Here is a 16,799-nt window from a genome sequence, read left to right as displayed (position 1 = left end):
CACAGGGCCACAGAGTAAGGACCTTCTAAAGAGACACCCCACTAATGTGCTGGTAATTTCATCCTTGCTTCTTCAGGCCAGAGTCTGTGCAAACAGCTCCAAGGGAGCAGCCCCAAGCCAGGACAGTGGCTGAGTCACACTCAGCTCCTGACAATCTGCCAGAACAGGCAGATTCACCTCTGTCTTATAACACCAACATCCTCCTCAGTATCAGTCCTGTCCAGCTGCCCATCCCTTCGGCCAGACACGCTCTCAGCTCCACGCTGCAGGGGGTGAGCCAGGGAATCGCTTCCCTCTCTGTAATGCTTCACAGCCTCTGATTTTCCACTAAAGCACCAGAGCAGTATGGACAGCTCTCATCACACCAATGTCCACGTCTATAGGGACCAAAGGGAGCTGCTAGGCTTGGAAAGCCTCAAGCAGCTCACAGACCAGAAACTTCCCCTTTCTCAGACTCTGAATCGATCCAGATGCAGCAGCAAAATAAGGCCAGACACTCGGGGTAGGCTCTCCTCAGCCTCCCCGCAGGGTTCAGTTCACTCTGAGGTTGCAGAAAGGTGGGTAGGGACCTCAGCCTACAAGGTCTCGTCCTTTCCCTTGGGCTCAAGGCTCATTACCAAAATCCCACGTCTTTTACCTCTGGAAACCGTAGTGTATGTTTTTTCTCAGCACTGGGGCAAACTGGTACCCTGTTAAGAAGCTGCCATTACCATGTCTGAACAGTGAATCCAGCTGCTGGCCCCAGAGTTCTAGTAAGACTTTTACTAACTTTGCAGGACACAAGCGTTCATCTGCACATTCCTTCAATACCACTTAAGCCTCCCTTCTCTTCTGGTCCAATTTTGACACTTAAGTGCAGGCACACTGCTCCTGTAGATAGACTCATAGAAAGGTAGGGCTGAAAGTGACCTCAAGAAGTCATCAAAACTAGCCCCCTGCACTGTGGCAGGACCAACTGATCCTAGACTGTCCCTGGTAGGGGTTTGTTCAGTCTGTTTTCAAAAACCTCTGAATCACCATCACTGAATTCCACAACCTCCCTTGGAAGTCTATTCCAGAGTTTAACTACACTTATAAATAGAACATTTTTTCCTAATCTAACCTAAATGTTCCTTGTTACAGATTAAGTCTATTACTTCTTGTCCTATCACCAGTAGACATGGAGAGCAATAGATCACCATCCTCTTTATAACAGCCCTTAACATATTTGAAGACTTATCAGGTTCCTCCATCAATCTTCTTTTCTCAAAACTAAACATGCCCAGATTTTTTTAAACTTCCTTCATAGGTCAAGTTTCTAAATCTCTTATTTTTATTGCTCTCCTCTGGACTCTGTCTTATTTGTGGCACCCAGAACTGGACACCGTACTCCAGCTGAGGCCTCACCAGTGCCAAGGAGAGCAGGACAATTACTTCCCACATACAACACTCCTGTTAATGCACCCCAGAATGATATTAGTCTCTTTCACAACTGTATCATATTGTTGACTCATATTCAATTTGTGATCCACTCTAACCCCCAGATCCCTTTAAGCAGTACGACAATATGACCACCTAGCTAGTTATTCCCCATTTTGCAGCTGTGCATTTTATTTTTCCTTCCTAAGTGAAGTACTTTGCAAATGTCTTTATTGAATTTAATCTTGCTGAATTCAGACCAATTCTCCAATTTGTCAAGATCATTTGAATTCTAATCGTGTCCTCTAAAGTGCTTGCAACCTCTTTCAGCTTAGTTACATCTGCAAATTTCATAAGCACACTCTCCACTCTATCATCCAAATCATTAATATATTGAATAGAACCAGTACTGACCTCTGCAGGACTCCACCAGATACACCCCCCAAAGTCTGACAGCAAACCATTGATAACTGCTCTGAGTACAGTTGTGTGCCCACCTTATAGTAATTTTATCTGCACCACATTTTCCTAGTTTGCTTATGAGAATGTCATGTGGGACTGTGTCAGAAGTCTTACTGAAATCAAGATATATCACAACTACTGCTTCCCTCCCATCCACTAGGTTAGGAACCCTGACAAAGAAGTAAATTAGGTTGGTTTGGCATGATTTATTTGACTATTGCTTATCACCCTGTTATCCTCTAGGTGCTTACAACTTGATTGTTTAATAATTTGTTCCAGTATCTTTCAGTCTTCTGGGACCTCACCTGTCCTCCAGGAGTTCTCAGAGATAGTTGCTAATGGTTTCGAGATTGCTTCAGCTAGTTCTTTAAACAGCTTCACATGAATTTAATCAGGCCTTGCTGATTTGAATACATCTAACTTATCTAAATCGTCTTTAATGTGTTCCTTCCTGATTTTGGTTTGGTTTCCCCTTGTTCTTAATATTAATTGCATTTAGTATCTGGTCATCATTAACCTTTTTAGTGAAGACTGAAGCAAAATAGCCATTAAACACCTCAGCATAGCCGTACCATTATGTTCCATGACTGCTGGGACCTGTCCATGGCTGACAATGGCAGCAGCTCACTCACACACTCACTCAAAAAGCACCAAAGAAGGCAACAAAAATGTCTCCCTAAATAAAATGGCCTCCCTCCCACAGCTGCAGACCCAAGACAAAGTGAGAGAAATCCTGTGTGAGAACTGTATTGGGTTTGATGGAAGGCTATTTACTTTGTATATTTTGACATATGATGTTGATATTTTGTTTTTAACAGTTATAAAGCTTTTACTTTTTGAAATCAATATCTACCATCATTAAATAATTATTGAGTGACCTGCTCTGTTGTCTGACCTCCACCCCATAATTTTCTGCAACTGTGAAAATTTAAATAGATAAAATGTTAGAAATAAACATTGATATTATCTGTTGAAATTATTTTTAAAAAATCAAATTCTGTGAAGCCTAAATATAAACAAGCAAACAACAACCTGCTAATCTACATATTTATCCCACAGGCTGAAAAGGAAGAAAGAGAACTTATGACTAAGTTTCCATTGTTCTCTGGCTGGCTGCTGCAGTAGTGAGCAAAAGAGCTGATCCCACAACAGAAACCCAGCTTCCTCAGTAGGGGAGCAACACTTGCACGGCATGAAGGTGGCACAGGAAGGGGATTCAGGAACATGGCACACAGCTGTTGCTGCCAGGAGGAAGAATTTGCCTTTGTTTCAAACTGGTTCTACTGGATATTGGGGCTGATCCACAGGATGGGCAGAACTGTGACCCCGCCCCCCCCCCCGAAGAAAAAACACAAGGACATCTGAAATCTGCTTGACCCAACAGGCAAAGTGCAGTCCAAATGCTGCCGATGGGGTTCACAACACAGTCCTCAGCCATCCTCAGCTCCAGTACAGAGCTGGTAGAGACATCAGGCCAGGCTGTTCAGTTACAGATGGGGCATTGTATGCTGCAACCTGTTGTCCCCATAGGCTGCAGAATTCATTAACAATGAGTTGCTCCGTTTGGCTTCATTTCATGCATATTATGAGCTTGTCTGCACACAGAAGCTGTACTGCTTTAGCTACACTGGCATAGTTAAAGCAGTACAGCCCCCTAGTGTGGACACAGTTATACCGATACAAAGGTTTTATACCAGTATAGCTATCCCCATAAGGGAATAGGAATAATTTATACTGGCATGAGGCATCTTTATACCAATATAACAGTGTCTACTTTGATAAAAATAAATCACCCCATCTGAAATAGTTATTCTGGTAGAAAAACTGTGTAAACCAGGTCTAAGAGTGGTTTATGCTACAATGCCAGTGCAGCTCTTGGATGGGCAAAGCTTGGGTTCTCCTGATATTCCATAAAGAACACTAGGCCTAAGCCAAATGTGGGCTCCTAGTGAAGCCAGCACTTTCAACTCCCTAAGCCTAGGCATGGCTCTTGACTACAGTTCTGAGCAAGCACATGCCCTAATGAGAAACTTCACAGCGCAGCATGCAGAAGGGGCCCAACCTGGCAGGCACTGGAGAAAGGAAACAGATTGAGTACAAAGACATGACGGAATCAAAGACCGCATGAACCTAACGTGCACAGGCCTTCTGCAGACAAACACAGCAGGCTGACCATCCCATTCCAGAGACCCCAGCTGCCAGAGTGCAATCTGATGACAGTGGGCTGGGGACCCAATCCCACCCTGCTGAAAACATACTGCATAGGCGAGGCCTTAACCAGAGGAAATGCTCCTGTTGGGTTCAGGGGAGAGGGTCACTCATCTCCATGTCACACAGAGACAAAACAAGCACATTTAGTCACATTTGCATTTTGTTCGCTAGCAACACCCATCCCCTCCATTGGGCTCCCCAGCTTCAAAGCACTGAACAAACAGATCAGCCGATTCATCTTCACACCCACACCCCCCCTTGGGAGGCAAAGAAATAAGTAACATCCTCCCCCATTTACACTGGGTACAGCTGAGACGAGAGCTGAGTCTCTCTATTTGCAAACTGCAGGAGGGGCAGAGAGAGGCTGCTGCTCCACAAACATGTTGGAGGGGAGGGGTGAGTGGCATCTCTTCTGCCCTGAATCTAAGAAAGTAGAAATGCTGGGAAATCTCCTGATCTTCCTAAAAATGCTGCAGATTGAAGAGGACTTTGGGTGTTTTAATTTAAAATGACATTCCCCGATAGAGTTTCATTTGCAGCTTGAAGCTCAGAGGGAACCTGGCCTTTGGATCCATGAGCTCTGCTTTAATTGGGTTTCCTCTTACTTTCCCTGATGTGCTGTTGCCCCAGCCTTGGTTTATGGGCCATTACAGCTATGCTGGGGAATCGCACTATGTTCTTCTCAGGTCTCCAAGTCTCTGCATGGCTGGGATTCTGGGAACAAGCCTCCTGGGGATTCTGCTCTGTTATCAACACCAGCTCCATCCTTCCAGTCACTCATTAGCGGAGGGATTAGAGCCAGAGCTTGGGCCAAGAACACATCTGTGTCTGTTTGCATTCTACTTGATAGCCCCTTGCCTGAAGGAATGGGCAGTTTCTCCAAGGAGAGGATTCCTGCATCACAAAGTTGCACTTGCTCCTTTCCCTGCCAAGGGGCCCTCAATATTTATCTCAGGGACCAGCAGGGAGCGCAGAGCTGAAAACAGCATCACCCAGGGTGAAGGGAGAGGAACCAAGCAGTAGGATTGCATCTGTGCTTGCAAAAGTTGGGCATGTAATTTCCCTGCAGTACAGCTCCAGCGTGCTAGCTCCAGGGTAGATAGGGCTCAGGTGTTTTCATCACCATGCCTTCAAACCCTGCTCAGAGCCTCCAGGAAGAGTTGTAAATGCCCCTTAGCAATTGGACAATAAGTATGCACCCCTGCCAGGGCTAGGGGCAATCTAGTGCTCAGTGGTTACTCCCCTCACTATTTACAAATGCTTAGCATGTTCTCCGATGCCCTATGGCCCTCCCTTAACTCAGTTACACAGATTTTGCGCTATTGATCTTTCCCCATAACTCCCTCCAGCCCCTTGCTCATTTTAATGCTCTTTGAAGTCCTCTCAATTTGTCAGTATCTTTCTGGTAAGGAGGTGCCTCAAACTCAACACAATATTCCATGTGCACAGACACAGGGGCTCTAGGACACTATGCCTCTGCCTACAAAGCCCAAAACTGCTTGGCCTTTCATACAGTCACATGACATTGTCATTGTCTGTCCAACTTGCTGCCTGCTCCCATCCTTCCATCTCTCTCAGGCCTTCCTCCTTCCCAGGTTTCTCTCTCCCACTGAGACTTAGGCTATGGGAATTTTTTTTCCTCCAGACATAACACAACATTTTTCCAGGTTGAATCAAGTTCTCTTATTTCTTGCCTACGTTTCTAATCCCTCTGGGTCCCTCATGCATGCTCTACACACAAGCTTGCACCGAAATAACTAAATTAGTTTTAAGTCACACTGTTTGTTATTTCAGTGCAAGTCTGTGTGTGGAAACTCTCCTTTTGGAATAACAAAAGTCTCCCATTTTGATATGGCTTAAGCAGCTTTTTTTATTAAACAAGTTTTTAACCAAAAAGTAGGGAAAAATTGGAATTTTGGGGGAAAATCTGAAAAGAAATTATATGTGAAATATTGTGTCTCAGAATGAACTGTGAATGAATCCAGTTTTTCTTCCCTCCTCCTACTTCCCCTCTCTACTCTACCTCTGCTTACCACTTCCCAGTCCCTTCTCTTCCCCTCTGCTTTGACTGTTCCTTATCAAAGCTTTCTCAAGGGGGTTTATGAGCCACACACACAAAAAAGGCCAAATTAAGATAGCACAGACAACCTTCATTTCCGCACTTCCTAACTTTTCACTGCTTGACCTTGTGGCCTTAATGTTCTTTTAATATGGGTTTTTTTGTCTGCAATTACTATAAAAACTGTGTTATAAATAATGTGTCAAATATTCTATATATAAAATATGCTGTGAACCGGATTTGTTAATACAGCCTCACACAGCATACCTATGCTGTATTTCCAGTGTCACCCTGCTTTGCAATACAGAGTCTAAAATAACAATATGACAGTTTTTCTTTCAGCTAGAAAAATGAGAATGAAAAAGTAGATTAGGGCTTTTCTACACAGAGACATCCAAGAAAATTAATCCAAATTAATTAAAGGGCATGAATGTGAAGTGGGTTAGTTAAATCCCATTCAGTCCCTGTGTGGATGCTGTTAATCAGAATTAAAGGGCCTTAATTCAGTTTAGTTTAATTCACAAGTGCTGACAGCTTTAAAATGTTAGAAAGCCAAGTGATTGTCTATAGTGCCGAGATGGGGGCTACATGCCATGTGATTTAAAAACAGTATTTTTAAACTTCTCTTGGACAGCTCTAGTTTTTCCTATAGGATTCCCAGCCTACTTGCCAAAGGCTTTCAACTGTGTCAAAACCGGAGAGAGGCTGAGATCTGAGACTCAAGAGTTCTCTTTGCTCCAAGTAGAACTGCTTTTTTAACATAATTCCATTTAGACTGGCATTGGCTTTTTAGTTTCATGGTTTTAACAAGGTTTCAAATATCCACTTGCAGATGGCTCTGGATCAAGAAACTTACATGTTTAGCTGCCTCGGGAAAATTGTTGCTAAAGGAAAGTGCCCTAGAAAGTTGTGAATAAGGAAGGGCCTATCTGCATTAAGCAAATGTCCACTGTAGCTACATTGGTGTTGTGTAAGCATTGTGCATAAGCATGCCACGCAGGTGCAAAGTGGGGCTTGGACCCATCTGAGTTATCCCAGTAAATTGAGGGTCAAATTCCAGGGTATGTGTGGTGTTATGAATATCCTGCTTTGGGTTTGAACCCAGCAGAGTCTGAAACCTTCAGCAGAACATGCATGTGAAAAGCATTTGCGTATAATGGCTTTTTGGCCAAGTTAAGGTCCCATTTTTTGAAGCTAGTTTGGTGTTACTAAACAGTATTTCTTATTAACTTAAACTGAGTGACAGCCTTAAGTGAGCAGAACAGCATGAGGCATGTACAATATGTACACCATTTGTAAGGCTAAATAAGAAATTCCAGCTGGCACTGTGTGTGCTGTATTATTTAACAAATAGTTATGGACACTCAGCAGTGGCAATACTGTAGTTAAGATTGTAAGAAAGCATCCATTCTAATCCTGAATGTGTAAATTCAGGGTTAACGGAACAAAAGCTTTTAGAAACATTATTTTGAAAAAATTAGGATTTTACCTTTCCCGAAGGTCTAATTTTCTTTTGGAATGGCATCTTCTAAAGCCAGCTGGGTCTCAAAACTTGACAGCCATCTTATCTGCTAGTTCTCAATGAGAACTGGCCCAGGTGACACTTTTTACCAAGGTGGGATTCTAAATTTCTGGTATTACAGGCTGCCCTTGAGCCACGGTCAGTAATTTTCATGAGAAATCTGAAGATTGTTGCAAGCTCCCCTCCACCTAATCTAAGTTTTCTTTTCAAATAAGTGTTCTAGCCCTTTGTTTGCCTTCAGAATTGGAACTCATCTCTAGGTTTATTGTGTTCTTACAGTAAAATTTCCTAACAATCACAGATTATTTTGATTAATTGTTAGAGGGAAAAAAATACACATTCCCCAATCACTAACCCCAGCTGCCCTCACCTTTCTCCCCTCATTCGAGATCCTACCATAAATTTTGCTCCCTGCAGCTGGTATTCCTAACCCCAACACAGAGAGGACAGGTAGTGGCAGAACCTTTACTCTTTCCCCTCAGGTGTCATGTGAATGCTGAGGAGAAAGCAGTGCCAAGAAGAGGTGCCACTGAAGTGAGAGTGTTGTGAGTAAGTCCTTCTCCGCACCTTAAAGTCTGAAATACCAAGCATGCTTCTATCAACCACTTTGTTGAAACAAAGTCCTCCCACAGGCAGCTCTCTAGTCTCCACAGTTCAGCCCCAGCAAGATGTCCATGCAGTGTGTAAACACCTTAAAACAAAGCTCTTTCCTCTTCCCAGGCCTTGGCTGCTGGGAAACTGCTCTAAAGGTCCCAGTAGCCCTTCCTTGCTTGCTGTACAGCCACAGTCCAGCACATGTGTCATCTGGGCAGCAGGAGCCCACCAGATAGATTCTGGATACAGATTTATGCACCACATTCCCACAGAAGCAACTTCCTGTGGTCCCAGCAACGGGGGGCCTCCTCCTCACACACTGTCCTGGAATTAACATGCAGGTGGTTGCAGGACAGAGGCCATTCCTAGGGGAGGGGCCGGGGTTATATTTCCTGCAGCTCCTTCTTATTCAAAGAATTCCTGTTTGTTTACTTCAAACGTAGAAAAACTGAACTGTTTCCATTTAGTTTGACTTCTGGGTCAAGGTGCAGCTCCGCCTGCCTGATGGACTGTCAGGGCCTCCCTTCTCTCTGGGCAGGGATTCAGGCTAGTGTGACACCAGCAGAGGATCTGTGGCTAGGCCAGACCAGAAGGGCAACACTTCCCAGCCACTGACAAGCCCAGAACACGCCTCTCTAGCACTTGCCACGCCAAAGGGTGCCATCCCCATGCCTCCCAGCTCTCACACTGACAGGACGAGCTTCCTGTGGCTGCCTCCAGCCCACTACCAGCTTTGACTCTCTGCCAAACGTGGCATGTAATAAAGGGGCATGGAAAGTGCCAACTCTTTCCCAGTCTGAATTTTGGGAATGGAGGCTCTGGTCCCACCAATCCTGAAGACAGCCCAGGAATTCAAAACCCACCTCTTTCTCCCAGAAGCATGTGTCTTCAAGTATGGGAACACCAGACATGCAGAAAAATGGAGCATGGACTCTCCCCTAGGCTCCAGGGGAAGGGAGTACAGTAATAAGCAGTGTGGGGAAGCCAAGGATTCAGTGAAAGCCGTGGAAGATTGTCCTGACAGGGCAGGAATGGGTTCCACTAGGGAGTACAGGAGGACACTCAAGGTTGAGGCCAATATGCAACTTTCCCTCTGCAGTAGATGTGGTTAAATGTGATTACCGCTGATGTGGACACAATTCTATCCCAGGGATGGGAGTTAGGAGATGATTTTACAATTTAACTCCAAACACACTTGATGCCAGTGAGAGTGAAGAGGGGAAAACCTTTATCCTAGATAGCATTGCTGTCTTCAGTTCACAACAGGGGGCTTTTGGGAACAAGGGCTCAGCCTTCATGACATCATTGGAGCCTTTGCCCAGCTCATGTCAGCTCTACCTCGTCAATCAGGCTCCAATCTAGGTTGCAGATGGCTATCACCAGGAGTCATTCCTTGGATTACCATTGACATACCACTTCCCTCAATCACTGTGACCCCAGTCTCCCTGGGACCCTCACCTCACTCAGAGAAGTACCAAAGATTGCCATATTAGGCCAACCCATTGGTCCATTTAGTCCATCTCCCCATCACCAACGGTTGCCAGTAGCAGATGGAAACCCCATCTCAGAACACACCTGACCTACCAAACCCTTTCTCTGTATGTCAAAGGGTTTCTAATCCCCTCAGTTCAGGACAGTTACCTCCTATTGAGGCTGGGGGTATAACTGCGACAGTACACAGCCCCATGCTGACCAACAAGGAAACAATGAGACAGTGTTCTACCTCCTCAGTCTGTATCCATTTCTCGTCTTATATTTAGCCTGTGAAATGCTTGGGGCAGGCTGTCTTTTTGTTCTGTGTTTGTACAGCACCTAGCACAGTGGCATCCTGGTCCAGAACTAGGTCACCTAGGCTCTATGGTAATTCACATACATAATATATTCTCAGAACTGTTGGGGTCATGTTTTCCAGCCTCTCTCAGGGAGCACTAAATAGGGATGCATGCTAAGGCCTGATTCCCATAAATCACTGCACCTGTTTCCCATGCTAGGACCTGGAGATGTGAGGTGATGAGCAGTCTGGGCACGTTCACTACAAGCTTGTCCATGAGGACAGGCAGCTGAAGGGCAGGTTTCCATCCCCAGAACACAGTATTTCCACCACTCCATCCTTGCTCTTTGCCAGGACAGCTGTTGGCATCAGTCACTGCAGTGAACCACAGAAACAGGAGACCACACAAACTGAGGGGTCAGGGCCATGGCTACATGGGCTCCTCCAACAACTCCCCCAGGCTCATTAACCTGAGACCGAATGTGCAAGTGAGGCTAATCCCCATAGTTAGATCACAGTCAGCAACATTCATCTCAGACAGGTCTATAACCACCCTTGGGGACAACTGGGCTCTAACTTTTCCCAAAGGCCCTGGTGAAAAGGAATTTGCCATCTCTCCTTATCAAGCTCTGTACCTGTTTGGCACTTGTCCTGAAGGGAACCTTGACGGAGCCGTTCCCATGGCAGAGTAGCTGAGGCCAGGATAACAGTACAGAGCAGACAATTAAAGCACATCCAAGGTCAAGCTGAAGTAACCAGCAAAGGAAATGGGCAACACCAGCAGTGAGACTGTGGGAAAAGCTGTGAGTGCCAGCTCCATGGGCTTGGTGGTGAGTGAGGTTTCTCTCCACATTTCAACACCAGCCAGTTGTTTTAGGATGACAGCTGGAATCCGCCACAGTACAGCCCAAAGACATAGCGGGGTACTCGCTACTCAATTCTGTAACACAGCCAGTCAGAATTTATAATCACCTCCTGGGGCCTGTGAGGGAATCTGCCCTGTAAGCAGAGACCTCTCCTTGGGGTACCTCACAAAGCCCTTCCTGTATGCCACAGCAGAGGGGACGGATTCGCCACACAGAAGGAGGAGACAACATACTGAACACCGTGGACACTGAAAGCCGTCGGGGTCCTGATCATCCCAAACCTTCCATGAAGGCAGTTTGACAACCACCTTTGTCTGTGGCTTTCACAAGTCTTATTCAATGTGAACAGCTCTACTGTTCTTGTCATGGAAGGTCCTGCTCGTCAAGGGAGAAGTGGTGTCTCAGGTAGCTCTGTTCAAAGATTTATTCAGAGTTCAATGGATAATAATGTCAAGTGGAGCTCAGGGATGATGTACTTGTGGCTCAGTAAGCTGGCTCCTGCACTCTGCTCCCACTGTAGTTTTGTCAGGACTTGTGTATTCACTGCCAGAGTAATCCAACCTGGAAGGAACACTGTGGTGGGTTCCATATCTTTCAGTCTTCTGCCTTGCTGCAGTTGAAAGAAAGCATTCTGGGTATCCAGGATCAGTGAGGAGGAATCCAAGAGGATACTACAGCTGTGCCATGTCCTGACCTCTGTGCAGTGGGACACCCTCTGCTGTGATGGGTGATGATAGGGGCCTAACTAGTGCTCCTCCCTCTTCCTTACAGCATCATCTCTGTCTTGCCTGGATTCGACTTTCACCAGACACACTTCAGCCATGTGCTTATTTCACACAGGCAGTAGGACAGATGGAAAAGGCAGTCTTCAACTGACTCATGAACAATTCCCTTAACATTTCAAGCTTTAAATAATTTGAACTCACCCCAAAGTATAGCCTTCCAAGATTAGATGTTTAGAAATGTCTCCAGCTTGGCCTTTCCCTTTGCTCCAAAATGGGCAGGCACACAGCAGTTTATTGCCAGTTTTGCTGATAAACTGCACAGACTCAGGAAAGTAGGCAGATCTAAAGGACAAATTGCCATTCCCTACATAGTTATGAGTAGCACTGAAACAGAAAATCACAGCACATCAAAGAGAAAAGGGAACAGAATCTCAGGGTGCCAGAGAAGATGGCTTCTGGGCTGGCCTCCCCTAAAGGGTCATCACCTCTTCCTCTCCATCACAGAGAGAAATCCCATGGACATCACATATATAGCTTCTACACAGCACAGTTCCAGTAGTCTCCAACAAGTGAATTTCACCAGCTCACCCGCTGGATAGGACACAGGTAGGATGCAGGCATGCTTTCTGGAGCTGGACACAAAGCCAAGCACTTTGCTCAGACATCCAATAAACACTTACAGAAGAACACTGATATGGATCCTGCAAAACCCCCGCCCATTACATTACTGCAAAGGTACAAAACAACAAAGTGATCCTTTTTTTGGAATATTCCCAGTAGTAGCTGGAAAGTGTATCACCCTAAGGCTTACAAGAAAAAAAGCCTACACTTACAATGGGACTTACAAAATACGAGATATGGGACAGATTATAGCTTGGCTTAGAGGGAGCTGGGCTGTAGCCAATGAGCTACTTTTAACACACAAAAACAAAGAAACAACAACCACCTCGAGCTCATGCCATACAGTACTCAATCTAGAAGGGGTTAGTTTCTCTTAGACACAGTACCAATAAACAAAAGCTGCAGAGTTACATAAGCATAACAATCCTGCACCAGATACCCACGCACCTACTATAGTACACTACCATATACAAGAACTATATATAGTAGTGTAATATAAGTGTGTAACAGTTACATGAACCCTTTGCTCCTAGGATCTATGATGATAGGCACCTTGGAAACAGCTGTGTACATTTGTATACTATCCCAAGTACCTGTGCTCTTCTCTGCATATAATAATATTCTAATAATAACTCAAACCAATATTCTTACGTAGGCGTGTTGCTTGGACACGCAAAAACCCACCAGCCAGTCCTCCTGGCTGAGACCATTAAAGATGCTACTGAACTGGACAAAGGACAATACTATTAAAGCTTGGGGAGGCTCTGTCCTGGGATACATTCACCACTAAAGCGCCTCCTTCTGGCTGCCCTGAGGATTAGTTCCTTCCAGGTCTGATGCCCCTTCTGTCACTCGCTAATGCACCCTTCCACCTCGTTCTCTCTCTGTGACTCAGGGTGCTCTCTCTTCATGGCTTGGCTATCTGGCCATGTCACTTGTGCTTTCCCCTTATGGGGATATCAAAGTCCCACAGGATGAACAGTCCCAGGCAGGCTGCAAATCCACTGCCCTGACTGTGCCACTTCTCGAGTGGCTGGTAGGGGAACCTGGGCCCAGCTTCCAGCTCAGGGACCCTCTAATCAGCAGCCCCACCTTGTCCCACCTTGCTACCACTTCCCTGAGCCTTTTCCTATTCCACCTCTCCAGGCTTTCACTCCACCACCCTTCTGGATAACCCTTCTTCAGGGCCTCAATCTCCTGAGGTTTTGGCTCTCCTGCTGGCTTTCCTTCCTCACTAACAATCAGAGTGGCTGTAGGCTCCCTCACTGCAGGCTGTTTTCTGCTGCCAATTTCCTGGCTTTATACTAGCCCCGCCTGTTCCTTCTCACTAGGCTCCTTCCTCAGTCTGTGGCTACTTAGGCCACCGACGAAGTGGGTATTCACCCACGAAAGCTCATGCTCCAATACGTCTGTTAGTCTATAAGGTGCCACAGGACTCTTTGCTGCTTAGGCCACCTAGTTCCTCTCAGGTGTGGCCTATCTGCTTATCTGGCTCCTTCTCAGTCTCATTAACCCTTCCTAGGCCAGTGTGGGGTGAACACTCCACCACAGACTCTTCCCCACAGTTGCACTTGTTCCCAGGGACCAGGAGACAGTGATGGGGACAAACCTAGTTCTGTTTTAGAGGGGATTCAGGGTAACTGCCCCTGCACCAGTACTCTGCAGCTCTAATAGCCCCAAGGAAGAGACTGTGACTTGGATGGAAGCTAGATCTTCTGCATGGCAAAGCATAGCACTATTCCTTAGGGCACTGACTGGGCCTGGGGATGAGAGCTTGGGGCCTGGCCCAGCACAGCACAAACCCTGGGGTTAATTTTCATTTGTCAAGGGAATCTGGTTCCTGTTGGTAACCGGAGCGACTTACCCAGCTAGTGCTTGCTTCTGGATAGGTGTCTGGGCCCCTGTGGGTGACCCTTCTCTCTCTGCACTGCCAGCCCTCTTCGGAAGGGAGCCTGCTGGGGGCTGGAGGGCTGCCACAGAGCCAGGAGGATGGTACACTCGTTCTGGAACGACCTCTTCACATTGGGCGCCCTGGAAACCCGAGCGGCAGATGCAGAGCTGGGGTCGGCTGCAGGATCCCTTGTTCTGGCACGGAGGGTCACAGACAGCTGGAGGGACATGGAAAGGAGTGAACAGAGATACATGGCTCCCTGTGCAACAGGCCAATGTTGCCCTCTCCATACAGTTGCAGTTTAAGGAGTGGGATAACGCAACCTGTCCCACCCCTGACACGGACAGTTAAAGGAGGCTTCCCTTCCCCACCATTCCTTGGCTAAATCCCAGCTTCAGGAGAGACCCTTTCCTTCCCTCAGTCAACTCCTAAGGGCAGGTGAACTGCTCAGACTTGGGTGAAGAGGAAGATCAGACTGACACATTTCACACAAGTCACATCTTTTGGGTTGCTACTGCTCTGGGTCAGGGGTGGCTTTATGTCTTTTGCCGCCCCAAACATGGCACTCAGGCAGCCTTCAGCGGCGTTTCTGCGGGTGATCTGACAGTCCCGCGCCTTCGGTGTACTCACCGTCGAATTGCCGCCAAAACTGCGGGACCGGAGGACCTCCCGCAGAAATGCCACCGAAGGCTGCCTGACTGCTGCCCTCAGAGTGACCAGCAGGCCGCCCCCCGCGGCTTGCCGGCTCAGGCACACACTTGCTGTGCTGGTGCCTGGAGCCGCCCCTGCTCTGGGCTAGACTGGAACCAGCACCCTAGAGGTGAAAGTCTTGGTACTAGATTACCACAGATCACTAATATGATCTACGAGAGAAAGAGCTCTGAGAGCTGCTACTCATCCCGCCACAAGGGGGCTACTCCTGAATTACTTCAATACAAGTGAAAGCAGAAATGGGCTCAGAAGAGCTTACAATCCAGTGCCCTGATCCCCACATGGAGCTCACTGCAAGAAGAAGGTCTCAATTAAGCTGAGAACAACAGGAGCTGCAATAGCACAGAGAGGGATTGGAGAAGGGAAGCATGAGGCAGAGGACAATATGGCTCTAGGATCCCTTGGGAGTTGTTTTATTAGATTTCATTTTATGATATTGATTTATTATTCTATTTCATGGTTATATTTTATGGATCCCCTCCTTGATCCCTCTGAGCTCTCTTGTCCTCTCTGGAATATTTCTCCCCTTCCCCTGCCAGCTAATTCTGAAGTCACCATGCTCAAATTCCTCAGCAGTTAAAGGGACTTACAGTTCATTAACTTCTTGCCCAAATCATTCTCACAGCCTGTGTGTGTTCCTAATTACAGCACATCAGCTTCAGCTCTGACTCTGGGAGGAAAGTGCCATTAATTACATGCTGGGCCCTAATGCTTCCCAAGTTAACAGGAGCCAAATTGGGCTTATAATCTAGTCAGTAATAGTCAGGAAATCACAGTTCACTTCAGTGGGACCAAGTTAGTCATTCTCCACTGGGCAACAGCTACATGGCTCATGGCTAAAGGAGACCAAATGGACATCATCTCCCTTAATGGAAGGGAAGCCTCAACCAACAAAAGCCCCTCCGGAGGGTTTGGATTTTAGGTCTATGGGAACCCGTTTGGATAATGCAAGAACAATTCAACCTTCACTTGCGGCTCAACCTGAGCCCAAACGGACCCTTTCTGGGAGGGCTGAAATGTGCAGTGAACATTTCTATCACGGTTATTTCAGATTGTGTGGCTTCCTCATGAGCCAAGCAGAAGGGGCGGGTGTCTAAGGCAGTCTGACATACCAGCCATGTTCTCAAATAGCAACATAGACTTTTAAGGCATCTCTCTTGTGTTCGGGTTCTCATACAACACCCATCACTGGTATCCAAGCGCCAGTTCATCACTCAAGGCACACGGACAAAGAAAACATTTACAAACCTGACCACACGTCACCTCCTCACCAAGCTTGACTCATTCCCAAATACCTCCTCTCCCAGAATCCAGAATAGAAAGGCCTCGCAGCCCTATAAGACCAGTGGGGATGGGTCCTGGTTGAAAATGGCCTGCTACCAGCCCTTTCTCAGTGAGATCACAGGCATGCTGGCTTGGTTACTTAAAAGTTGACTACAGTGTTACTGTACCGGGAGAGAGGCAGGTCTCAAGGATGGGCAGAACCCAAACCACTTAGGGCTGTATAGGCTAAAGCCAACAACTGGAATTACATCCCCCCATGAAGTGAATCGGCCATCAGTGCAGATCCCAGAGCACAACCAGGGTCCCAGTCATGCAAAAATTCCACCATGTCAGTGAAGTCTGACACTCCGGGGTTTGATGTCATTTAGAATCAGAGGATCAGGCATCCTGTGCTTGCAATGTTCATGACAAGAGTGCCGAGCTGTGCAGGCTCCATACTTCTGTCAGAGAGGGTGGATAGAGGAAGGATGTGCAAGTTTGCGGGGATTTTGAAAAGGCGTGAAATATTATGGGATGAAGAACACTGCATTATGGGAAGTTGACCCCATGCTCCCAGTCACCCCTGCATGACTCGTTTTGGCCCCAATAGGCATTGCAAAAACATCCCAAAACACCCTGTGCTGGATGGTGATGAGTTGCATGGTGGGATATCTACCCACAGTGCACTGCACTCTGCATCGATAC

General features: G+C 46.6%; 1 protein-coding gene across 6 annotated transcripts in view; it reads right to left on the bottom strand.

Annotated features, from left to right (window-relative positions):
• Window positions 1-16,799, bottom strand: part of LTBP2 (latent transforming growth factor beta binding protein 2) — a 128,433-nt gene that overhangs the window by 86,382 nt on the left and 25,252 nt on the right. For 5 of the 6 annotated variants that reach the window (XM_030559159.1, XM_030559163.1, XM_030559161.1 and 2 more), the window contains exon 3: window positions 14,094-14,337. In XM_030559159.1, the coding sequence (XP_030415019.1) occupies window positions 14,094-14,337 (244 nt within the window). Of the gene's footprint in view, window positions 1-10,652; window positions 10,720-14,093; window positions 14,338-16,799 lie in introns of those variants that run through there. The other variant, XM_030559166.1, reaches the window with a different exon arrangement.

This window comes from Gopherus evgoodei, chromosome 4 (genome assembly GCF_007399415.2).
Source record: "Gopherus evgoodei ecotype Sinaloan lineage chromosome 4, rGopEvg1_v1.p, whole genome shotgun sequence".
Classification (NCBI taxonomy): Eukaryota; Metazoa; Chordata; order Testudines; family Testudinidae; genus Gopherus; species Gopherus evgoodei.
The sequence above is the reverse complement of the archived record's forward strand: the minus strand, read 5'-3'. Positions and strand labels throughout refer to the sequence as shown.